The sequence below is a fragment of the Schistocerca serialis genome, chromosome 4, assembly GCF_023864345.2.
Source record: "Schistocerca serialis cubense isolate TAMUIC-IGC-003099 chromosome 4, iqSchSeri2.2, whole genome shotgun sequence".
In the NCBI taxonomy this organism is placed as follows: domain Eukaryota; kingdom Metazoa; phylum Arthropoda; class Insecta; order Orthoptera; family Acrididae; genus Schistocerca; species Schistocerca serialis.
The window spans coordinates 145,712,946-145,737,627 of record NC_064641.1 but is presented as its reverse complement, the minus strand read 5'-3'; the positions used below and the strand labels follow the sequence as shown (position 1 = coordinate 145,737,627).

Sequence of the window (24,682 nt, the reverse complement as noted above, 5' to 3'; positions counted from 1 at the left end):
AGCTTTATAAATGCTATAGTTATTGACATGGCCTTTTTCATCTACTATATCTACATTATTAATTGGATATATGTTTACATATGAATAATGCTAATGGAGTTTTAGGTTACTGGTGTTTTGTGATTAGTTTTTTTTTCCGGTAAACTAGTCACACTAATGAAACTTCCTGGCAGATTAAAACTGTGTGCTGGACCGAGACTCGAACTCGGGACCTTTGCCTTTCGCGGGCAAGAGCACTTGCAAAGGTCCCGAGTTTGAGTCTCGGTCTGGCACACAGTTTTAATCTGCCAGGAAGTTTCATATCAGCGCACACTCTGCTGCAGAGTGAAAATCTCATTCTTGTCACACTAATGAATTTTAAATAACCAAAAGAATGTAATAGACAATAAAGTTAATTTGGTTAAGCCCTGAGTCAATATTTGATATTTTAGGTACAGGTGCCATATAAATCACAATATTGAAAATATACACAAAAAATAATTGTAGGGGGAAGATGAGCATAAAGATCCACCTGCTTCGGTACAACATCTGCGTGCTTCATCAGTCCCACAAATTTTAATAAGAGGAGGGATTTTTAGAAATACCATTTCATTTAATAATTCCCAGCACAGTTCATGTATGTCTTCTGAGACATGAAACTGTACTTCTATTATTCCAAACTTAAACTCAAAAATAACTAGGAATGAAGGCGAACCACTAATATCTTTCATGCCTTCAACACAGACTAATTAAACAAGTCAGTTACGTAGAGCAAAGATCAGGAGGCCACAGTCCTTAATGATTAAATAAACGTTTTGGAGTTAAAACAAAGCAATAGTATTAGAATTTTGAAGAGTTGTATAGAAACCAGCCAAGTCGTTTAGCATCTGGAAGAAAGCCAAGGTTATTGAGAAGTCCTCATCCTGTCTGTTAAGTCTCCCCTTACCCAGTGCTCTGGGCAACTTTTCCGTAACTCTGTAGTGTTCTAAAACTAACCAGTCCTTTTGTTCCATCCCTCTACTTTCCTCTTCAGCGCATCTGCCAGAAGGAGCCACTGGCTCCAAAAGCTTGCACATTTCCTTAACTTGTGTGTGTTCCCTCTTGGTGAGTTGTTATGCTACATTGTGTAATGTGATTGTTTGTTAAAAGTGCAAGACTGTTCTATTTTCATACTTGTACTGATATATTTTATTAATATTCGCAATATTATGTGTCTGATACAAATTTTAAAAAAATGTGTTTTTGATAAGAGCAAGCTTGATTTTTTTTTTTGTGTTAAATCAAAGTAATCTTTAAGCACATTGAATTTGAATGTTTTGCCTCAAATCGATAGTAGCGAGTGCTTTATAAATGCATACAGTTAAGCAATCTTCTAGAAGAATTTTTATCCAAAACAAAGGAGTAGAAATAGTTTCATTATGTCTAACAAAATGTCTGTGAAACTCAAATGCTGCATAAAGATCTTTTATTGTGATAAACCTTACATTAGTAATGACGATGCTTATTGACAATTGATGAATGGGAGTTTTTTTTTCCCCAGGATACTGAGTTCCCTGGTGTTGTGGCACGACCAATTGGCGAATTCCGCAGCACAGCAGACTATCAATATCAACTGCTACGCTGCAATGTCGATCTGTTACGGATTATCCAATTGGGGTTGACATTTCTAGACGAGAATGGCAAGACACCTGGTGGTGCATACACAACGTGGCAGTTTAACTTCAAATTCAACTTATCGTAAGTTTTAAAAGTATTAAATTATATAGTATCAGTTTTCTGATGAAATTGAATGTGTCAGCATAGTATGGAGTAATGTTAAGACTGAGGTCGGAAAGAAACTAAACTTTCATTTCATTAACTATATTGAATCCCATGTAGCTTTTGAATCTCATTTGAGATGTTGCCAAGGAAAGTAGAGAGACTGTGAGGTTCCAGTTTGCAACTAATTTGTGACAGGGATACAATTTTCAAAGTACTGTCAGTTTTTATTGTAATTACTTGTCATTGTGGGCATGTCAAAATGTTTTGTTGTTGATGAGAATGGTGGGCCTTTATACCAAATGTGACGTTTCACTCAAAACGATTTTACGTCACTGTACAGAACAAATGTATGAAAGCTGAGCAACAGTATTTGAATTTTCGTGGCAGATCCCTAGATTCATACTAAATGAATTTCATGTCAGAACATGACAATGTGATAACCTCATTTCTTAAATCAGTCTATTTTGTGTGGAAATTTCAAGTTTCTAGAGAAAAGAATGTTGATGGAAATGGCACCTTTGTCATTAATAATACACTGCTGGGATTGGGGTGGGGGGCCAATACCCTCAAGGGCTGTTCAGCAGCACTAGGGTATAATATGTGCGTCTTGAGGGCTTGTAGTGTTAGCAGTTAATTTGTTACATCATAGGTGATCAGGAGGTCTGTCTATGCACTTTTGTTTCGACTCTGCAGGCAGTAGCTGTGCTACGTTTAGAGGTGAACACAGTTTGCAATATTCATTCTGGGGTACAATTGTGTGCCACCGATGGGTATGTACTGCTGTTGAACAGCTTAAACTATTTGAGCGTGGTTGCATTGTTGGCCTTTGGGAACCTGAATGGACAAATTGATGGATTGCTACACACATTAGGGCACAGTGGATTGGCGGTGTGTCACTGCTGTCAGTAGTGGCCTGTGGAACATTCACACACCTGTGGACCAGGTTGTGGCTATCTGCATAGTACAGATGCATGTCAAGATCAGAGCATTATACAAGCAGTGGTAGCCAACCGCATGTCATCCAGGAATGAAATCAGGGCACATGTTGCCTCTGCTGCATAATCAGGGATCATTGGGAGCTGTTTGCTTGCAGAGGGTTAAAATCATGTGTGCCTCTGGCCGTATTCCCAGTGACATCACGACACCACCAAGTATTACTACTGTGATGGTGTGAAAGAGTTGACTGGAGAGTGGAATGGCAGTCTGTTGTCTTCAGTGATGAGAGTAGGTTCTGTCTGAATGTGAATGTTGGATGTAACCGTGTATGGTGTATATTTGGTGCCGGCCACTGTGGCCGAGCGATTCTAGGCACTTCAGTCCAGAACTGCTACGGTCGCAGGTATGTATCCTGCCTCGGGCATGGATGTGTGTGATGTCCTTAGGTTAGTTAGGCTTAAGTAGTTCTAAGTCTAGGGGACTGAAGACCTCAGATGTTAAGTCCCATAGTGCTTAGAGCCATTGGAACCATTTGTATACTTGGTGAGCTGCTTATTCCAGAGTGAACTTGCCCACAATGCCGAGGTCCCATTCCAGGCTTAGTGGTATGGTGGGATCATCAGTTACAACTCACTTTCATATTGGTGTTTCTGCAGGGTAAAGTAACTAGTGCCTGTATGAGTGGATGTATGTGAGAATACAAATCTGTGTTGCCACCAATATACTGTGTATTGATGTGATTGGGCAACCTTTACTGTAATGTGTGTTTCATTTGGTCCTACAGTGATCAATTACCTGTCACCTCACTTATCAGTTAAATGACCCATGTTCTTTGGTGTTGCAGTTTTTCCAGTCAGTGTATCTCCATTGTTCTTTATTTGAGGAGAAGACTTAGTAATGTTACTGATAGCCTTTTAAGGGGTCTTTACGTGGACCATATTTTATGGCAATATTTGTCCACGAAAGTGTTGCCATCAACATTGCTGCAGTGTGGCTGCTGTAGACATCAGTTTTGTGGTACAGCTGCTTTGTAATGTTGTCGTTGGTGCAGTCTTTTGCAGGTAGTTGCCATCGTATTGCTAATGTTGTCCATAAAATGTGGAGAATATTTAGATTTCAGGACAATATCTGTCTCTGTCCTAGTCTGTAAATGTTTCCATCTCGCTGTCAGCTTTGTTTCCTACTTCTCTCACCAACAGTGCTGCAGTCAAAATACAGTCTGATATCTTCACTTGATAAGGAACTGAATTTCTTTTTGTTATCCATCATACTTACTGTGCTGCATCAAATTCAGTAAAACATTGCACGATTTTAAAGTGTTTGCAGAGGTAAAAATACGTGTAAACTTCACATGTGGTTGATTTTTAACTCGTACATTCCAGTGAATGAAATGTAGATAAGGTGCCAAAATGTATTTAAAATTGAGAGCAGAATTGTAACATTCCGTATTAGAGTTATTGGGTTTTATATCCAATGGACAGTTGTGCGTGATGTGCCTATTCACGTCCTTGCGCATCGTGAATCGTTAGTCATAAAAATAGTCATATCTCGTAAAGTGATTGAAGGTATTAAAATATTTATTAATTTTTTTTTTCCAAATGAGTCACATACATTGTATGATAAACACTTGAAACTTTTTGATTCATCGAGGTGTGGAAGTATGTTGTCCACAGCAGTGAGAGGTCAGTGAAGTGGGATGCATACAGATGTCCAAAGCATTCTAACAAAACCCAAGCAGCACACACATACACATCCACAGCTCCAGAGGAAATGGCATAGCAGGATGTGTGTATATGTATACAGCAGTGAAGGGTTGATAGTGAACTACTTCACTGGTTTTCATCTTGTGGCACTATTTAAGACTTTGAACAAAGGAGTGTTTCTGCTAATAAGCATCAGCAGTGAACAGACTGCTTCTTTGATTTAAGATGTTCCTCAACATTACTTTTATTTTTGCACCCAGTTTGGTAATTACGAGATATAGAGAACATTGATTTCAATCCTTCATGGGCAGTCAAACCTGTTGCCAATGCAACAGGTAGATTGTACAAGATGCTTACCATAGAAATAGGACCAAAAATAACTCTATTAGCACTTTAGGGGAAGACTTTTTGCGTGATCAAAAAACATACACAGATTTTGTTTGCATGTTGCTATACTCCAAAGTATGGACACTATAAACTGGCAGTCGGCCTCAAGTGTAAACAAACTAGATTTAAGACTCTCAGAGGGGAGAGGAGAGGAAAAGTGCATGGTTACAAGTCCCGCCTCTGTCTTGCAGGGCACCAGGGCAGCCAGCCTACATCCGTGTTCTGTGTTTCTGCGAAAGCAGAACTGACACATGGTTATAGGGATTCCTGATGCCTTATGGTGTGGTGAAGGTGTTAGTTGAAATCTGTGATGGATCTGGATTAGTCTATGCACTCATTTCAAAATAATAAAAGAAAACGATGTGCAAAGTGCAACACACGGAATTCATTAATGACTATTGCACAGTTGCTTGCTGAGGTTGGCTGTGTCGTAAATGAGGTAGTTCAGTTTTGACCTCTACTGTTATTTGGAGCAATCACAGTTCAAAACACTTGCTATATTAAAGTGTCCAAATTGCATCAACTTTTGAATTGTAACGAGTTGACAAATGTTCGTGTTTCTTTGTTCTAAGCCGATAGGTCCATGGTAAAGTCCTACATTGAATTACACAGCAAATTGGTTACATTTTAGATATTTGTATGCAGAAAATAAAGCTATTTGAAGCTACATTGAGTGAGCAAAAGTCGTGGGATAGTGATATGTACAGATACAGAGGGTGGTAGTATTGGTAGTATAGAAAAGGGCAGTACCTTGGCTGAGCTGTCATTTGTACTCAGATGATTTGTGTGACAAGGTTTCCGACATGATCATGGCTGCATGACGGGTATTAAGACTTAAAACACAGTTGGAGCTAGATGCACGGGATATTCCGTTTTGGAACTTGTTGGGAAATAATCACCATGGGCAATGCAGTGGCTGACGGCCTTTACTTAATGGCTGAGAGCAACAGTGTTTGTTTAGAGTTGTGAGTGCTAACAGACAAGCAACACTGCATGAAATAACCACAGAAATACAGGTGGGACGTACGATGAATGTATCCTTTAGGGCAGTGCGGCGAAATTTGGTGTTCATGGGCATCAGCAGCAGATGACGGATGCGAGTGCCTTTGTTAGCAGCATGACAAAACCTGTTTGGACCCTAGATGACTGGAAAACCATGGCCTGATCAGATGAGTCCCGATTTTAGTTGGTAAGAGCTGATGGTAGGGTTTGAGTGTGGCAAAGACCCCACGAAGCCATGGACCCTAGTTGTCAACAAGCAAGCTGGTGTTGGCTCCATAATGGTGTGGGCTGTGCTCTCATGGAATAATTGGGTCCTCTGGTCCAACTAAACTGATCATTGACTGGATTGGTTATGTTTGGCTACTTGGAGCACATTTGCAGCCATTCATGGACTTCGTGTTTTCAACAAATGGAATTTTTACAGATGAAAAATGAGCCATGTTGGGCCACAGTTGTTCAGGCATGTTGGGCCACAGTTGTTCACAATTGGTCCGAAGAACATTCTGGACAATTTTGAGGTATTGGTTTGGCCACACCGATCGCCCGACATGAATCCCATCAAGAAATTTGGGGCATAGTCAAGACATCAATTTGTGCCCAAAATCCTGCACTGGCAACACTTTCACAATTACAGGCAGCTATAGAGGCAGCATGGCTTAATATTTCTGCATGGAACTTCCAACGACTTGTTGAGTCAATGCCATGTCAAGTTACTGCATTGTATGGGTAAAAGGAAATCTGATACAATATTAGGAGATCATAACCCAAGACTTTTGTCATCTCATTGTTTCTTTGATAGAATACTTCATCTGGATAGAATTTGCTATGAAATAGCATTCATTATGTAAGATTGTGTTTCCACATTTTGAGACAAAATTTCCACCTGTATTTGCATTTATTGTAAATGCAAATTTTTTGAGATTGCTGTAGTAATAATATACCAGTATGCATTTGGTAGTTAATATGACGCTTTTACCATTGGTATTATTTCTAACAAGGAAGTAACCTCATTTTCAGTTACTAACATTGCACCACTCATACTTCAGCTCCATTGTTTTTGCACCTTTGTTCCGTGTAATTGGTATTACTCAATAAACATTCCATTTTTTAATGTACAGTTGTAATAGGCCTACAGGTCTCTGCACTACCAGTTGAATACTGCCTCCCTTCCTCCCTCCCCCTTTCTTCTGCCTTCTCTTTATCTTCCCCTCATCCACTGGCTTTTTATATCATGACATTTCGTTGCTGATTCTATTATCTCTTGCTACATTATATTACATTCTGGATTTGTACTTTTAGAAACAAATTGTTTATGTCAGTTGTTGTGATAGGGATGTAAAGAAACTGTTCATGAAGTGGGATCAGATGTAAGCATGTAGAAAGATATGAACTTACTTAGAGAAGCAGGGACTGCACCTGGTAGAAGAGAGGAAATCTGGGAGGTTATGGGACTGGTAACGTGTAAGGATACAAGGTAAGTCAGTTATTGTAGCATTGAGCCTTACCAGTCTCTTTTCCTCACTAACCGAACACTACTGGAGGCAGTAATATGAAAGCAACATATAGTATAAATCATTTCATTTTTGACATTCAAACGGCATATGGCATTGACATGGAGGCACAGTATCATATATCAGTTACACAAATGGGGATTTTGTGGTTCACTCTCAATTTTTCGGCGCTTCTTCCTTGCTGAATGTCATTTTGGGCTCAGGGTCAGGACTGTTCTTGCTGATAAATTCCCCCAGTTCACAGTGTCCCTCAGGGGAATGTTTTAAGCATGACTTTGTTCACAGTTTCTGTCGGTAGCATATAATCCACAATGAGGAGTCCTGTGAACTGCTCATTGCCAGGCTCTGCCTTCCCAGTGAGTTTACTGTATTTAACGTTGAACACTATGTGATTCGTAGAACTGTGTATCAGATGAAACGTAATCATGGTTTGAAATTCCAGATCTGCTCTGATGCGCAGAACGTACGTGATGCCCTTTTGCAGTTGCAAAGACAGGGAAAGGAGTTGTTATTCTTCTAGGTACTAATACATATAGGGATTCTTGAGAATGAATTTTGCTGATGCCACAGCCAAGGAGGCATGCAGCCTTCTAGACATAATCCACTGTCCTATCCCTCCGCATGCCATGGTGTCATTGCTGAGAAGGTGCATCATGCATCTTTTGGAGGTAGAGTGGTTGGAGATGACAGATAACAAGCTGTGATCAATAAAAAGAGGCTGGCCAGTTAGGAGAGTGACGTGTGCTTAGCAAATCTTTGAATAGGAAGCAGCTCACTAACCCATAGCTTCTTTCTGGAACTTAATGATCCGCTGGTTTGTTTGATGCATTTGACATGCTGATCACATAAAATTACCAAATATGCAGCAACCAGTCGCAAAATCATGTTTTATTTATTCACTTTTGCAAATCGACTTCAACTGATTAACAGCCATCATCGGTGTTTTCAACCAATATGTGCCCTGAGTAGTAGTACTGTTTGATCTCTGCTTAAGACAGTATTACTACTCAGGGCACATATTAGTTGAAAGCACTGATGATGGCTGTTAATCAGTTGAAATCGATTTGCAATAGTGAATAAATAAAACATGATTTTGCTGCTGGTTGCTGCATATTTGGTAATTTTATGGTTTATGGATGCTACATGACTTGGGAACCACATGGAGTCCACCATTCATGCTGATTACAGTTAGACACATTTCAATTGAGAGTCGTTTATACAGACGAGAGGGTAGAAGCTGGTTTATTGGCAGACCTGCCCTTTATTTTAAGTGATGATGAGATGATATGGCATGTGATTTAAAATTATATGTTTCGTCTGACCTTCCTAAGCTGTTAGGCAGGACATTTTAGAGTGTGTAGGGGATGATTGGCTCATTCAGTTATTACATTAGTGAACAGCCAATCATGATTTCTTCATTTGCTTCTTGGTTACTTTCCTGGTCTGCTAACAACATTTTAATAGTTTGTCATATATTGGTTTTTATTTTTGTACCATTAAGAGTGGCTTAGAGTGCTGAGCGTGAGAGATCAGATGTGATCGTGTGTAGCTTTTTTTGCAGATCTGGATTTTATATGTTCTAGCCTTATTAAGCCGGCCGCGGTGGTCTCGCGGTTCTAGGCGCGCAGTCCGGAACCGCGCGACTGCTACGGTCGCAGGTTCGAATCCTGCCTCGGGCATGGATGTGTGTGTTGTCCTTAGGTTAGTTAGGTTTAAGTAGTTCTAAGTTCTAGGGGACTGATGACCTAAGATGTTAAGTCCCATAGTGCTCAGAGCCATTTGAACCATTTTTGAAGCCTTATTAAAATTGTACAGTAAATATAAGGATGCTGATAACCATGACGTTAAGCACCACAAATAAACAACAACAACAACAACAACAACAATAACATATCTTATCACAGGCTTTTCCTCTTTTTCTGAGGAAAGGGACCCTTATTCTGAAACAGCAGTTTTAAGTCTCTGTGTTTCTGTTTGTTGTCATTGAGTGAGTAGATTTTCTCTCTGTACTATAAATATTTTCTGTTCATTAATAACTTTCACAGACATGTGTATTACTATTGCTATTGGTTCTGAATAAAAGTGTGATATCAAAGTTTCACAGTAAGTTACTAAGTTATGAGTGGACATTTCACAGTTGCATCGACACCTGTGAATGTTTACAGTATCCACATTAACAACAGAACACAAAATAGGTCCCTGACCACTTATTTGAAGCATTTTGAAGATGGCTTACTTGCAAGCAGTAATTTAAGTTGCTGAAACCAAACAGTATTTCAGTGTTATCTTTACGAGCTTTGTTACAGTGTTATTGTTTCTGGTTTAGGGAAGATATGTATGCTCAAGACAGCATCGACCTGTTGCAGAATTCAGGTATTCAGTTCAAGAAACATGAAGAAGAAGGCATAGACCCTTTAGATTTCGCAGAACTTTTAATGACATCTGGCATTGTTCTAATGGATAATATAAAGTGGCTGTCATTTCACAGGTATGTTCCATAACTTTAAGTAAAACAGTTTTATGGGAATGAAATAACCTTCCTGGTTTATTGTGTGAATTTGGCAGTCCGTAGAATTTTATTGTAGCATGCTTGGGGAACTCTGTAATAAAACTACTGTACTGTTCCCTTTTGGTGTATGCTGCTGCAATAATCATTAAGACATATTTTGGTTTTAATGATTGTATGCCAGCTGCTGAAAGGGAATGGTACCTCAACACAGACATTTGGCACTCGATTTATTTTTCTTGAAATAATATTCTGGGTAGAACTATAAAACATTGTAGATAGAAGACGCCTGTAATTGTTTTGAGTGTGTTATTATTGAAAACTATATATGGGAATAGTTTTCACATTTAAAATTAAAACACTTCATTCAACATGAGTTTACTTAGATTAAAATGCTATCATTACTTTGTTTTCAGTTTAAAATGTACTTAACATATGATGAGTTATTAAATGTTGCAGGAGGGTCATTTCAATTAAAGTGAGGCTAATGTTCATTTTTATGGTTAGGAGATATACATGTTGAAATCATTCCTTAGTTATGTATCTACTTTATTTTTGAAATACTTTTGTGTATAAGTGTTACTACTAAGCAGAAGGCATAGCATTTAGTTACTCTCTTTGTGATATTGCATACTTAGATACCTCTTCGTACACTTTATTGTAATTGGTTAATTTAGCATCAGTTAATGTGATTTCATGTTGCTCATGATGTATTCACATAACTTGAGGTACTATAATAATATCCTGTAAATAAATTTAGAACTCATTAACAATTAAAGATAGAAAGAAACTGCTACTTTCAAGCACCATCAAACACATTCGCGCATAGAAAAAAAGTTAGGCAATAAGTATATAATTCTCTGGCCACTGCCTTTCCAAATGAGATTAAAATCACTTATCCATTACAGTATTATTCCATAAATATGCAGTTATCAATATGAAGACTTGTTGGAACATTACATTACATCACATCACATCATATTACGTATGTTTCACCATAGGTTACTCAGAATGGGGGGACAGAGCGAGGTGGCACAATGGTTAGCATGTTGTATTCATATTTGGGAGTATAAGAGTTCAAATCTGCAGCTGGCTATCCAGATTTAGATTTTCTGAAATTTTCCTGAATAGCTCCAGGCAAATGCTGGTATGGCTTCTTTGAAAAGGTACTGCTGAGTTCTTCCCCGTACCAGAAATATTCCAAGCCTATGCTACGTCTCTGATGACCTCAATGTCGACGTGATATTAACACTACCGAGTTGGAACCTGAGTCTCCCTCAGGCACTGCCTATATCTAGTACCCAAGTGACAACTTGCTCTGTTGGAGAAGTGTTATATTGTAAGTGGGAAGGGGGAGGGGAAGGAAGGTAGCCCCCTCCCCCACTCAGTCAGAAACTGAGCTCATGTCTTGTCCTGCCACAAAGGCAAAAGTTTAGTCCATTATCAGTTTGAAGAAATCAGAAAATGTAATGGGTACTGACTAGTAGCAAGTGTACTCAGAACCATTGTTGTGAAGTATTGAAACTATTTCGCCATTCAGCATGAGACTAATATCAGCTGGATCGTGCATATGCTCTTGTTTTTGTAGACGTGGTGTGTCCTTCTCTTCTTATTGTTATACATATGTCTCATCTCTATCACTGTTTACCTGACACCTTTATCTAATTATTAATATTATTGCATGGTGAATTTGTTAGTTTTGAAAGCCCTTTGTGTATTATATTGGATAAATTTTTGTTTATGCTTTCATAAGCAATAAATAAGTAGTTGTAGTATCATACGGAAATGAAACCATAAAGGAAAAAAATGGTATAGTAATAGCATTTTTCAACATTTAGAAAATTATTTATTAGTTTTCCATATCTAGACGATGACAAAACTGTCACAGAGCTTTTTTTAATAAAGAAGTGGATATCACTGTAAAAAATGCATTTTGTTGAAATTTTTCCCATCATTTTGCCTACTGACATCCACATGTTGTTCTTTGCCCCTTGAAGCTATTTCTAAATGAGGGAAGAAACATAACAGACAGCCTCTTCACCTCTATTGAAATTTCCAAGAAACTTCGACGGAAGAAAATATTGCTAGTAAGAACAATGAACAAGTTTTGCTGAGAAATCACTATCTATGTGAAGAAGCATTTTGACCAAAATTCCATTATCTTGAAAAAGACTGATAAACCAGAACACTCCGTGACATCATACTTAAGGAATTAGAGTAAGAATTTCATTAATCTTGGTGCAATGCATCCTGAAGTTTCAATCGGCGAAGAAGGAAAGAAGAAATCTGAAAATGTTATCTTCTGTAACGGCACAAAGTATGGTATGTAATGGCACAAAATATGGTATGGATATCTTCGATCAAATCATTCACAAATATTGAACTGAGTTTGCTTTTAGGAAATGACAGATACATGTCTTCTACCATATGCTAGACATGGTAGAAATAAATGTGGATCATCGACAAGCAAATAAATGAAAATAACATGTAGAGAAAAATGTTTATTCTTTAGCTGATAAATGAACTCGTGAATGGGAAACAGCAAAGATCAGCAAGAAAGCTAGTTGAATGAAGAATTAGCTGTAGGGCCAGACAATGCAGGAAAGAGAAGGAATTGTCAAATTGGAATGTGCAAAGGAAACAAGACCAGTGGCATCTGTGAGAAATCGAAAAAATGTCATCTGCAGACGACTTGTACAAAAAATACCAATAATCAGCTTGAAGCATAATTTCAGTGTGTAGAAACAAACAAATGAAATTAATGAAGAAATGTCAGAAACAGGTCACATTTCTGTATAGAATTGCAGTGGTTTGTATCCAAAACAGGAATCTAAAAATGTTTGAACTTTGAGGTAAAGATTTGATGAACACATTCACACTCACACTGACACTGACACACTATGGGGCGGCATGCTTATTTACACTGTCCTTCATCTAGCAGTGCTGCTTTTCCTGTTTCTCACCGTGGGGCAGCAGTGTTATTCAAATGCCATAGGCTACTATTTTAATACATTGACCTCTTATTTTGAAAGTGGCGTAAGATCACATAAAATTACACGAGATTAATCACAAATTATGTGCTATCTCAGTTGTTCAGAAAGCTCTGTAGTTGAAGGGTCACACAAAATTGTATTCGCAGCTGTTCGTTGTACGTGACTGACGGGTAATGCATCGTACATCATTGTTTCGCAGGTATCATAACTCGTAGAAACAAGTGTGAGCCACAGGTGGCACACATTGCCTGATGGGAGTCCATGGGTGGCACAAGCATACAGCTGAATGGATAAAGTAAACACCTTATTTTTAACCATGTTGTGAATTTTGTATAAAACCTAAGTGAAGGAAATTAAATGTACAATACAGTGTTTGTACAGTAAGTTGTGGTAATGAATTTCATAAGTTCTTAAAAAAATCAGATGTGTAACAACAAGTAAAAACTCATCAAAAAATTGAAACTGGTATCTGAGTACAAGATAATCGAGCATGTTTTCTGGCATGCTATGACCGCAAACTGTATGTTCAATACACATGTTTTTGAGAGATCATCCTTTGTACTTACCCAGAAAAAAAAGCAAAATTTGATGAACATGTTGAATTAAACCAAAAACATCACAGCTAATTGGTAAAACCATGAGCATAAATGCGAACATCTGCTTAATGACATACTTTGCCACCATTGCTGTTATTGTTCAATGCTTTTCTTTCGAGCCACATTCCTATACTCACCACTGTTAACATGTTGTTTTAGGCTTGATGAGAGAAACTGAGACATGAAAAAATGAGTTTACTTCCCCAATTGACGTTACAAGCTTACAAGTCAGCTCAGTGAATTTCTGTACATTGTGTAAAATGTAAATTTGAAAGAAAGCTCAGGTGAGCTGCAGTTTCGTTTCATGTTCTCCATCACTGCTGCCAATCTTTGCGATTTACAGTGTGTGGTGTGTTTTGTGGAAAGTGTATACATGAGTAGCGTATGTAGTTGTTACCAGCTGTATCATATCAGATTTGAAAACCTTTTTTCTATTTCTGTGTGAAATCTCTCTCATAGTGTGTCATCTGCATGAAAAGTATATTTTCAGCACTTCACAAAATGCTTTCACCCCTACTAGCACTCCTGTCACTGAAGGGCCACTCCCCCTCTCCACAAATCCAGTAGGCAAGGTCATTTTACATGTGTTAGTATGGTGCACTGGCTGTGCTGCCTACTGTGTGACTCAACAAGTTGCCAGCCAATACGAGTTCACTATCTGGAAATGGGCAATGTTTCCTCAATTACGACTGAACATATTCTTAGAGACTCAGTGTTGGAGTTTAAAAGGTTGACAATTGATATTGTTGCTGGATCCGGTACATCAGAAATATATGCACAATAAAAGGTGGAGGCTGGGCCCCTTAATCACTTATGGCTCGGTCTGAAATACTTCACGTTGACTGTCTTGTTTTTCCATTACCACTGCTACCTAGCAGTAGTTCCATCATAACTGTGCGGTTAAGTTAAATATGGTAAGTTGTTTGGCAATATTGATCGTGGATTATGTCAGCATTTCCTCCCTCACACCTCCTCTCTCACATCGGCCTAAATTATTCCCTTAACTCCGCCACCACCTGTCGTGTGAACCATCTGTGTTCTGTGCCACTTATAACTCGTTCAGCCACATCAAATGTCAGTAGGAAGAAAATGGGACGAAGTCAAGTGAGATTCAAGTAAAAACTTAGAATCGAGGTAAACCTTACTAGGAAGAAATGTGAAGTCGGGGAATTTTTACCATTGGTCTTATGGATTTTTCACAGGGGCTGTGAATTTATGGTGTAGAATGGCAAAAAATGTAAAATTGGAGAATGTAAAATCAAAGTTCCAGTGTATATTTATGGAGTTACAGTATATTTGAAACTGGTATCTTCATTCTGAAAATCAGTCAAAACTTTAGGAAATGGATCATAGTTCTCTCTGACAGGCTGCCCCTACCATGTCCACGTGACAGAAACAACTTGTAAGTGCCTTTTGTTCCACTTCCAAGTGGAATCAATATTTTCTGCAGTATTGAGTTGCCCTCCTACACACACACACACACACACACACACACACACACAACCATTCTCTCTCTCTCTCTCTCTCTCTCTCTCTCTCTCTCTCTCTCTCTCTCTCTCTCTCTCTGTGTGTGTGTGTGTGTGTGTGTGTGTGTGTGTGTGTGTGTGTGTCTGTGTGTGGTGGGGGGGGGGGGGGGGGGGCATGCCAGGAGATAACCAAGATTGCCTGGCCCCACTATTGTTACTGATTTAGAAACACCCAAGGAACACAAGCAGCTTAAGGTGTGATGTGGTTGCAAGTAACTTATTAACTTATAATCATGAACTTTTATCTGTGTTTCAGATATGTTTACATGTATTGTGATGAAAAAAGTCCCTTGCCTAATGTGATACTAGCCATAAACTACATAAAATTTCTGTTTAGGTATTTGTCAAATCAGTTTCAATTACCTTGATCAAGAAACTGAATTTTTAGTTACATGTTTGTAGGATCAGAAATAGATAGGCCCAGTAGAAATGATATTAAAATGTATGTAATAAACAGAGTGATCTTTTTATTGTTATGGAACTAATCATAGATTTACCAATGCATCTGTGCACAAATAAAGCATTGCAAGTCACATTTGGCTTAAATTATTTTGAGTGTTCTTGTTTCTAAGCAGGTGAAGATATATTGTATCTAAATAGTTTGTTAGCATAACATGTTCACATAAACTCAAGCTTCTAACATGTTCAAAATTTTATGATCATCATGGAATGTAGTCACATAAACATCATGTATATCAATTTAAACCTTGTTACAGGGAATGGGCAACAGATAAAACACAGTACAACTCTTCCAGAGACCATTTCTTTATGCTTCAGTAGTGTACGTTTAAATGAGTTGAATCTAGTGCATGATTAAGTGAATATGTCATGACTAACGAAAATTTTAAGCCAGAGTAGGACTCTACTTAGGCTACAGGTCCAGTCTGCCACAATTTTTTAAGTTTCCCCATTGATATATTTCAGTGCCCAGTAACAGCTAATGTCTTTATTTCCTGTGGCTCACAATCAAAAATGGCTGCAGGATCAAAAATAGTTTTTGTTCTTTCGGACATGTCCGAGAGACAGCAGCTCTTGTTACTGGCCACAAGTGTTATGTGCTGGTTTTGGGAGAGTGAGTTTCCCTTTAGTGATGCAGATGGACATCTGGAGGCTAAATAAATTGATAATCAACATGGAACTTGATGTGAACACTGCAGGGCTTTGAGACAAGGTTCTGTTGTTAAATGGAGTGGTCTTGCCTTCCTCTGAGTTGGAAGGTGATGACATATTTTGACAGTTGTAAGAGGCTTACATTGTGCTGTAGAATATGATCTGCTGTGCAACATGGCTTTCCACATGTTCCGAGTACTACTAGAAGCAAAAAAGTAGTAATATGGGTCGTTTTGTTTGTCACATAATAACACTCTTAACAAAGAAACACGTGTCTAACAAGGAGACACCCCCACTGATGGGATCGACGTTTAAAAACCATCTATATGGTGGTAAAAGTTATGGTCCCAGGTATCTCAGCCTGGAGCCATTCCCCCTCTTGGGCCCTCATTTGTGAGTAAGGCCAAATTTCTTAGGCCAATTTGCTTTGTCAGATACTTTTGGTGTAGTGGGATAGTGCACTTTAGTAAAATGTTGCTTTTTGTCAGATTTATTTGATCTTTCTTAGTGCCTCGTCTTAGATTTAATTAAAGAAAGTGATCATCTTCTGTTTACTGAAAACAGCTGGCATGTATAAACACTACATGAAACCTATGTATATTGTGTATATGGGGTGGAGAAGCACATTCAAAATGCAAAGGGTGTTGTGTTTCAGAACTTAGTGTGGTGCTATAAATATGGAAAGGCATCTTATAATCTTGGTTTTAATAATATGTTTTTCCTTTTTTAGGCAATGAGATGGAAATACACTTAAGATCTTCAAAAGAGATTACAGTAGCTTACAATCGCAGATTTGTATAAGTGAAAATGAGGAAAGATATAAAGCAAGTTCATTGTCACCATTGATTTTTATTTGTTGATTGAAAAGGGAATTAAAGAACTGTTGTTGCATGTTAAGGATGAAAAATTAGCACAATACAGTTCATTGATGAAGCAGCAGTGGTAGATAGCTGAAATTGTATAGGCATTGAGTTTTGTGCTAAATGTAATTAGAATGTTTGTTAGTTGTTGGTTAAGATATGCACAAGAGAAGGAAGCTTCACAGGCAGTCATATTAGAGGACTAAATGTTGAAGCCAAGAAAGAGAATCTTGATAGCTACACACAAGACATACAAGCAAGGACTAGGCCAAAAGGTTTTTGTAACAGTAAATAGCAGCTAATATCCAAGAATGTAAAAATTGTGCCTAGTTTTGAATGTATTAAAATGAATCTGAAATTTGTAAAGAAATTTGTAAAATGAACTATAATAAGCATAAAGCACCAGAAAGTATTTGGCAAGCATACTGATATACGTAATTAACTCCTTTTGAACTTAAACACATCAGGTCATATTTATCATTTTAAAGGATTTTCAATGCTAAGATTACGACTCTGCTACTGTGAACTGTGTACATACACTCAGATTTGGTTGTTATATGTTAACATTAACAGGAGGGATATTAGTTTAATTACATTTTGCATTTATGTTGGAAAAATGACTCCTCATTTAGTGACTGAGAACTGTCAAACTAACAGCATGAAAAAAAGCAATTTCTCAGTTGATATCATGCTGTTCTTCTGTTACTATATACTAGCCATTCCATAGGGACTATGATGAATATTTGATCAAATTTCTTTGTCAAAGAAATTTGAAAGTGTAATACCGGCCCAAACAACAGAAAATAAATTAGAATTTTGCATGATGTTCTAAATCTTTTAAAATAGAAATATTAACTGACTGGTTGTGTAACAATCCTCACATGAAAAAGGTTGTTCGTTTGAACCTTGTCAATTTCAAAGAATCTTTTTATTTTTACATCTTTATTGAAATTACTTTAATCATTATTTTTATTCAGTTAATTAGTTTAAATGTAATTATTTGTCACTTTATTTTAATCCAAGTATTAACTTTAAATGATTAATGGAAAATCTCATATAAAGATGTGAAACAAATACTAACAAAGAGATAGAGGGGCTGGCCAGTACTTACTTCAGCTCAGTACAGCCGATAGGTACACAAAAACAGAACCGAAAATTTACGTTCCTAGCTTTCGGAACAAATGTTCCTTCATCAGGGAGGAGAGAGGGGAAAGAAAGGGAAGAAGGGAAAGTAGATTCAGTTACTCACAACCCAGGTTATGAAGCAACAGGGAAAGGAAAACAGGGAGGGTAACAAGGATGGAGGCATGGTTGTCAGAGGGAAGCCAAAGATATTCTACTGTAAGTACTGTGCCAGCTTCAAACCAAAGAGGATGCATACAGAAGTAAAGAGGTATATAGTATAGAGATAATCACAACTATGTAGGATGAGAAGATGCGTGAATGGCTAAAGAGGAAAGGGAAAGAGGAGAAGACTGAAGAGTAAATGGGAGTGAGGTTGTTTAACGTAGGTTCAGTCCAGGGGGATGGCGGGATGAAAGGATGTGTTGGAGTGCAAGTTCCCATCTCCGCAGTTCAGAGGGACTGGTGTTGGGTGGGAGAAGCCAAATGGCACATACAGTGTAGCAGGCTCCTAGGTCCCTAGAATTATGCTGGAGGGCATGCTCCGCTACTGGGTATTGGACATCTCCTAGGCGGACAGTTCGTCTGTGTCTGTTCATGCGCTCAGCCAGTTTAGTTGTTGTCATACCGATGTAAAAGGCTGTGCAGTGCAGGCATGTCAGTTGATCAATGACATGTAGTTTCACACGGGGCCGTGCCTTGAGTTGTGTATGTTTTACCAGTAGCGGGGCTGGAGTAGGTGGTTGTGGGGGGTTGCATGGGGCAGGTTTTGCAGCGGGGTCGGTTACAGTGGTAGGAGCCGCTGGGTAGAGAAGGTAGTCTGGGAATATTGTAGGGTTTAACAAGGATGTTACGGAGGTTAGGGGGGCGACGAAAGGCAACTCTGGGTGGTGTGGGGAGAATTTTGTCAAGGGATGATCTCATTTCAGGGGTGACTTGAGAAAGTCATATCCCTGGCGGAGTAATTTGTTGATGTTTTCGAGGCCAGGATAATATTGGGTGACAAGGGGGATGCTTCTGTGTGGTCTGGGGATAGGAACATTGTTGTTGGACGGGGAGGAATGTATTGCTCGGGAGATCTGTTTTGTGGACAAGGTCTGCAGGATAGTTGCGGGAGAGGAAAGCACTGGTTAGGTTATTGGTGTAATTGTTGAGGGATTCGTCACTGGAACAGATACGTTTGCCACAAATACCTAGGCTGTAGGGAAGAGAGCGTTTGATGTGGGATGGATGGCAGCTATCAAAGTGAAGGTACTGTTGTTAGTTTGTGGGTTTGATATGGACAGAGGTGTGGATGTGAGCTTCAACAAGATGAAGGTCAACATCCAGGGAGGTGGCTTGGGTTTTAGAGGACCAGGTGAAATTCAGATTTGAAAAGGAGCTGAGGTTATGGAGGAAATTAAGGAGTGTTTCTTCACCATTAGTCCAGACCACAAAGATGTCATCTATAAACCTATACCACGCCAGGGGAAGCAGCTGTTGGGTCTTCAGGAAAGCGTCCTCCATGGGGCCCATGAAGAGGTTGGCATAGGACGGTGCCATCCTGGTTCCCATGGCCATTCCCCTGATTTGTTTGTAGGTCTGGCCTTCAAAAGTGAGATAATTATGGGTGAGGATGAAGTTGGTAAGTGTGATAAGGAACGAGGTTTTTGGAAGATCTCTTCGGGTGGGCGTTGGGAGAGGTAGTGCTCAAGGGCAGAGAGACCATGGGTATGTGGGATGTTTGTGTAAAGGGATGTAGCATCTATGGTGACAAGAAAGGTTTCAGTTGGGAGAGGAGTGGGAATGGATTTGAGGCGATCTAGGAAGTGGTTTGTGTCTTTGATGTAGGATGGGAGTCTGCGGGTGATAGGTTGGAGGTGTTGGTCTACCAGAGCTGAGATACGTTCTGTTGTGGCTTTGAAGCCTGCCACAATGGGACGGCCAGGATGGTTCTCTTTGTGGATTTTGGGTAATAGGTAGAAGGTAGGGATACGTGGCTCAGGTGGAGTGAGTAAGTCTATGGAAGCCGTTGTGAGGCCTAGTGAGGGACTCTTCAGTCTTCTCCTCTTTCCCTTTCCTTTTTAGCCATTCACGCATCTTCTCATCCTACATAGTTGTGTTTATCTCTATACTATATACCTCTTTACTTCTTTATGCATCCTCTTTGGTCTGAAGCTGGCACAGTACTTACAGTAGAATGTCTTTGGCTTCCCTCTGACAACCATGCCTCCATCCTTGCTACCCTCCCTGTTTTCCTTTCCCTGTTGCTTCATAACCTGGGTTGTGAGTAACTGAATCTACTTTCCCTTCTTCCCCCCCTCTCCTCCCTGATGAAGGGACATTTGTTCCAAAAGCTAGGAACGTAAATTTTCGGTTCTGTTTTTTGTGTATCTATCGGCTGTACTGAGCTGAGGTAAGTACTGGCCAGCCCCTCTATCTCTTTCCAAGTATTAACTTTTTCATTCACTCTCATTTTTTCTTCCTACCATTCTGTCTCCACTTGGAATCTTTGTGCCTGTGAATGTAGTTATTTTGATCTATCATAAGATTTAAACATTTGAAAATGTTAATCTATTTTGGTTAAAAAACAAAAGATAAAATAGTCTATTTACAGTGAATCTGCAATAATGTATTTTTTATTGCAAGATGTAAATTTTTTGGATGGCAGTCTTGAAACAGACATTTAAAACATAAATTCTTATTGCACTGTGGACGAAATAACACACAGAAATTTAACGAAACTCGAGCAAAATTAGTAGTAGTAGTAGTAGTAGTAGTAGTAGTAGTAGTAGTAGTAATGATAATGATGATGTATGCAGTAACAGAGACAAAAATATAAGATTATGGAAGAAATTAAATTGAGGTTAATACAGAACGACAATTAAATCACATTAACAAAGATTATAAGGGGAAAAAGAATTATAGGAAGAAAAATTATGGCAAATGAAATATTAATATGGTGATTAAAATTATGTGCCAAAGGAAAAGAAACACAATCACACATTTAAACCAGTTATTTGAAGGGAAAAAAAAGAAATAATGAACAAAGTCATTTTGATAAAGATTTAAAAATGAAATATTTAAAAGAACTTGACGAGATTTGAACCCAGAACCTTTTGCTTTTCTGTTCTTTATGGTAAAACATTACATTATGCACCCAATATGTGTAATGTTTTCATTTTTGAAGCAGTAGAACATCATGCAAAACTTCAGATTTTTTTGATTAATCATAAATGGGACCCAACAGAGGTGGATGGCTGCAGAGCATGATACCTGAAACCCTAACCCACATCACTATTAGGATGATTTGAAAAAGTCCATCCCACTGATGGGACCACACCTTGTAAGTGGATAAGTATTAGATTACGAGAAGTTGTCATAACGTTTTAGTTATTACCTCAAAAAATAAGGTTATATTATTAATTTTTGTACCTGCAGGCTCGTGTCTGCATTCCTGGTGACTGCTGAGAAATACTTGCACCAGAATACCATAGCACGCCGGACAAAATGGCACAGTCCATTCATGAAGTGAAATATCGTGGGCTAATTAGTTTCCAGCAGTAGCAGAATTTGTGCAGCTTTGTCGGGAAAACAGTTGAAAAAGCCGTCTGAATTGACCTGACAGCTGTAACAATTTTATTACTGCTGAAAGTGAGTTACTGCATGATATTCCACCTAGCCAATGGGCTGTGCAGTTTTAACTCCTCTAACAATGTGCTACAGCACTGTGGTGTTGGGATTTCAATGTGTACCTTTATTGTAGACGTGTACTGGCGAACAAACAAAAATTAAATAACTGCTTTGTTATGTAATGTTGAAGTAAAGGCCACCTGTTTTTTATCCATCCATTCCAGCACCATTACACACTGTGCTAAGTTCACCTTTCTTGAGTCTCGATTTTCAAGGAATCGAATACATTCTTCCTATTTAGTTGAAGTGTGCCTGTTACATTCATGCCTCTTTTCTTCCAAAAGTGTCACAAACACATGCAGTTGTATTACTTTGGTGCATAAATTCGTAGTGTTTTTCGATAAGTTTTTAAACACAACAATAAACTTTTATATGTATATTATAACAGAGACTTTAGCCATCAATAATATATTCTCATTCACTATTTACAACAGTCTGCATATTCTGGGATAACTTATAGATTCCGTGACTGTAAAAATCATGCAGTTTTGAGACAAAAAAAATTGTTGAGACGTATTCAGGGTGCATTTTCATCCGAAAAAGGAAGTTGAAAAGGTAAAATTTGAGGGCGCAAGATCAGGTGAATAAGGTTGGTGAAGAATAACTTCCCAACCCAATTCATGTGCAGTGTTTTTTTGTTAGTCTAGCACAATGCAAGCAGGTGTTATCATGCTGTAGCCTAACACTTCACGCACTCTTTGTGGTGTTTGCTCTTGGATTGCGTTTGTGAGATGTCTCAGTTGTTGACAGTAAATGTCACCTGGGGAAGCAGTTCATACAGGATGACACATGAGAGATGGACGGTTTTTAATGAAATTAATGCATGTTTATTTACACAGAATCAAAGCTCATTATTTGCCATTTTTAGGTAACAAAGTTATTTGTCAAAAATAATGTCGTCAAGGTGATGACCATCATTTCGAATGCAGGACTCAAGTCTCTTCTCAAAATCCTCCATCACAGGGACTAAAATCTCTACAGGGATGGCAGCAATTTCTTGCATGATTGCATTCTTCAACTCGTCCAAATTTCATGGTTTGTGGTTAGAGACACAGTTCTTAAGGTACCCCCACAGAAAAAAGTCATACTGACAAGTCGAGTGACCTGGGAGGCCAAGGAACATTGCCAAAACGTGAGATAATCCGGCCAGGAAACATGCGTCTTAAGAACTGTCATTGAAGCGTATCTTGAAGTTTTCCCGCCGTAATGATTGGTCCATCATATTTCGGGCTTGCTGCCGGATCACGTTGACATCTTGGCACGATATTTCAGCTAACAAACATGCAGCCATCTTCAGGTGAGTACGAGACTGAAGATTACTGGTGCGCGTCGTTCTATATATACCGAAAATTGGCGCGGCGGCGCCTGCGCAGTGAAGGCTAATACCGCGCCCCCTATCTAATTTGGCGCGCTCTGCAGCAGAAGTGGGCCACGCATGCGTAGTGGTGTACCTACATTTGCGCTATCTGTCGTAAAGCGCCTTCGCGCAGCTGAGGCGCGGTAGTCGAAAGTATAAAATCAATTTTCGTCAGCCGTCACACTAAATGAAGACCCATGTCTCTGTGAAGCGATTAAAGAAATTACAGGATCCCATGCTTTATCCATCTGAAAGCCGCCGTCTCGATTAATAAGATCTTTTGCCAATCGTATCTCCACGGACTCCTTAATAATGGATTCCCAAAAAGATCTAGTTGTCGCTAAAATTTTTGTTCCACAATAATCCATGGAGTGTCCCGTCAAAGTACAGTGTTCTGCTATGGCTGATTTGTTGGGCTGTAGTAAACGTGTGTGGTGCTCATGCTCCACGCATCTTTCCCGTACTGTGCGAGTAGTTTGGCCAATGTAGGATTTGCCACATTGACAAGGGATCTTATAAATACCCACCTTCCTCAGACCCAGATCGTCCTTCACAGAGCCAAGCAAAGCCGATATTTTCGTAGGTGGTCGGAAGATCACTTTAACACAATGCTTCTTTAAAATCCTTCCTATCTTAGAGGAGAGGTTACCCACATACGGAAGAAACGCCCTGGACCTGACCACCTCTTTGTCTTCTTCTTCTTGTTTCTCTTTACATTTCTTCTTTGTTACAGCTCTGCGGATTTGGCGTGTAGAATATCCATTCCCCCTGAAGACGGATTGCAAATGTTCTAATTCTTTAGGAAGGCTGTCCTTATCAGATACCACATGTGCCCGGTGCACCAGAGTACGCAGCAAATCCATGGTTTGTGCAGGGTGGTGGCAGCTTGTCGCCTGCAAATACAGATCTGTGTGTGTGGGCTTCCGGTAGACGGAGTGGCCCAAAGATCCATCGGTTCTACGATTGACAAGGACATCCAGAAACGGCAGACATCTATCTTTTTCGACCTCCATGGTAAACTGAATATTCTTGTGAATGGAATCAGATGTTTTAAGAATCCTGCCAGTTTTTCTTCTCCATGGGGCCAAACTACAAATGTGTCATCCACGTAACGCCAGAAGACTTTCGGTTTAAATTCAGCGACTCGAGTGCCTTCTCCTCAAAGTCCTCCATAAAAAGGTTTATGCAAAATTCGTCCAACCTATTCACGATTGATTCGTAACTCACGTGCATGATGTCTAGCTGACCGTCCTGGGCTTCTGACTGCCGCTTGTCTTACCCTTTCAACATTTTCTGGTGTCGTTACTCTGCATCTCGAGCCAGGTCGCTTCTTATCCAGTATGTTTCCAGTTGATCTAAAGTTTTCCACCCATCTGAGGATTGTGTTACAGCTTGGAACAGCTCCATGTCGACTGACATTAAACCGTGCACGAAACAATACGCTGCACAGCAATAATAGACTCACCACTTTTCACGAAACTGTCATAGACAAACACTCAACGTTGCAAGTCCCACTGCTCCATAGTGACTGAGTAAATGAAACGGTGTCTTGTGTGGATCAGAACTATCCCCCACCACGACCACCTCCCATCACCGCGCCCTCAGTACTATGCAGTTCAAAACCGTCCGTCTCCTGTGTGTCACCCTGTAATATACCACTC

General features: G+C 39.2%; 1 protein-coding gene across 5 annotated transcripts in view; it reads left to right on the top strand.

Moving 5' to 3' along the window:
- The window catches only part of LOC126473733 (CCR4-NOT transcription complex subunit 7), a 130,258-nt gene that overhangs the window by 50,486 nt on the left and 55,090 nt on the right, over positions 1-24,682 (top strand). For all 5 annotated transcript variants that reach the window (XM_050100982.1, XM_050100980.1, XM_050100981.1 and 2 more), the window contains 2 exons: positions 1,520-1,716; positions 9,606-9,767. In XM_050100982.1, coding sequence (XP_049956939.1) covers positions 1,520-1,716; positions 9,606-9,767 — 359 coding nt within the window. The remainder of the gene's footprint in view (positions 1-1,519; positions 1,717-9,605; positions 9,768-24,682) is intronic.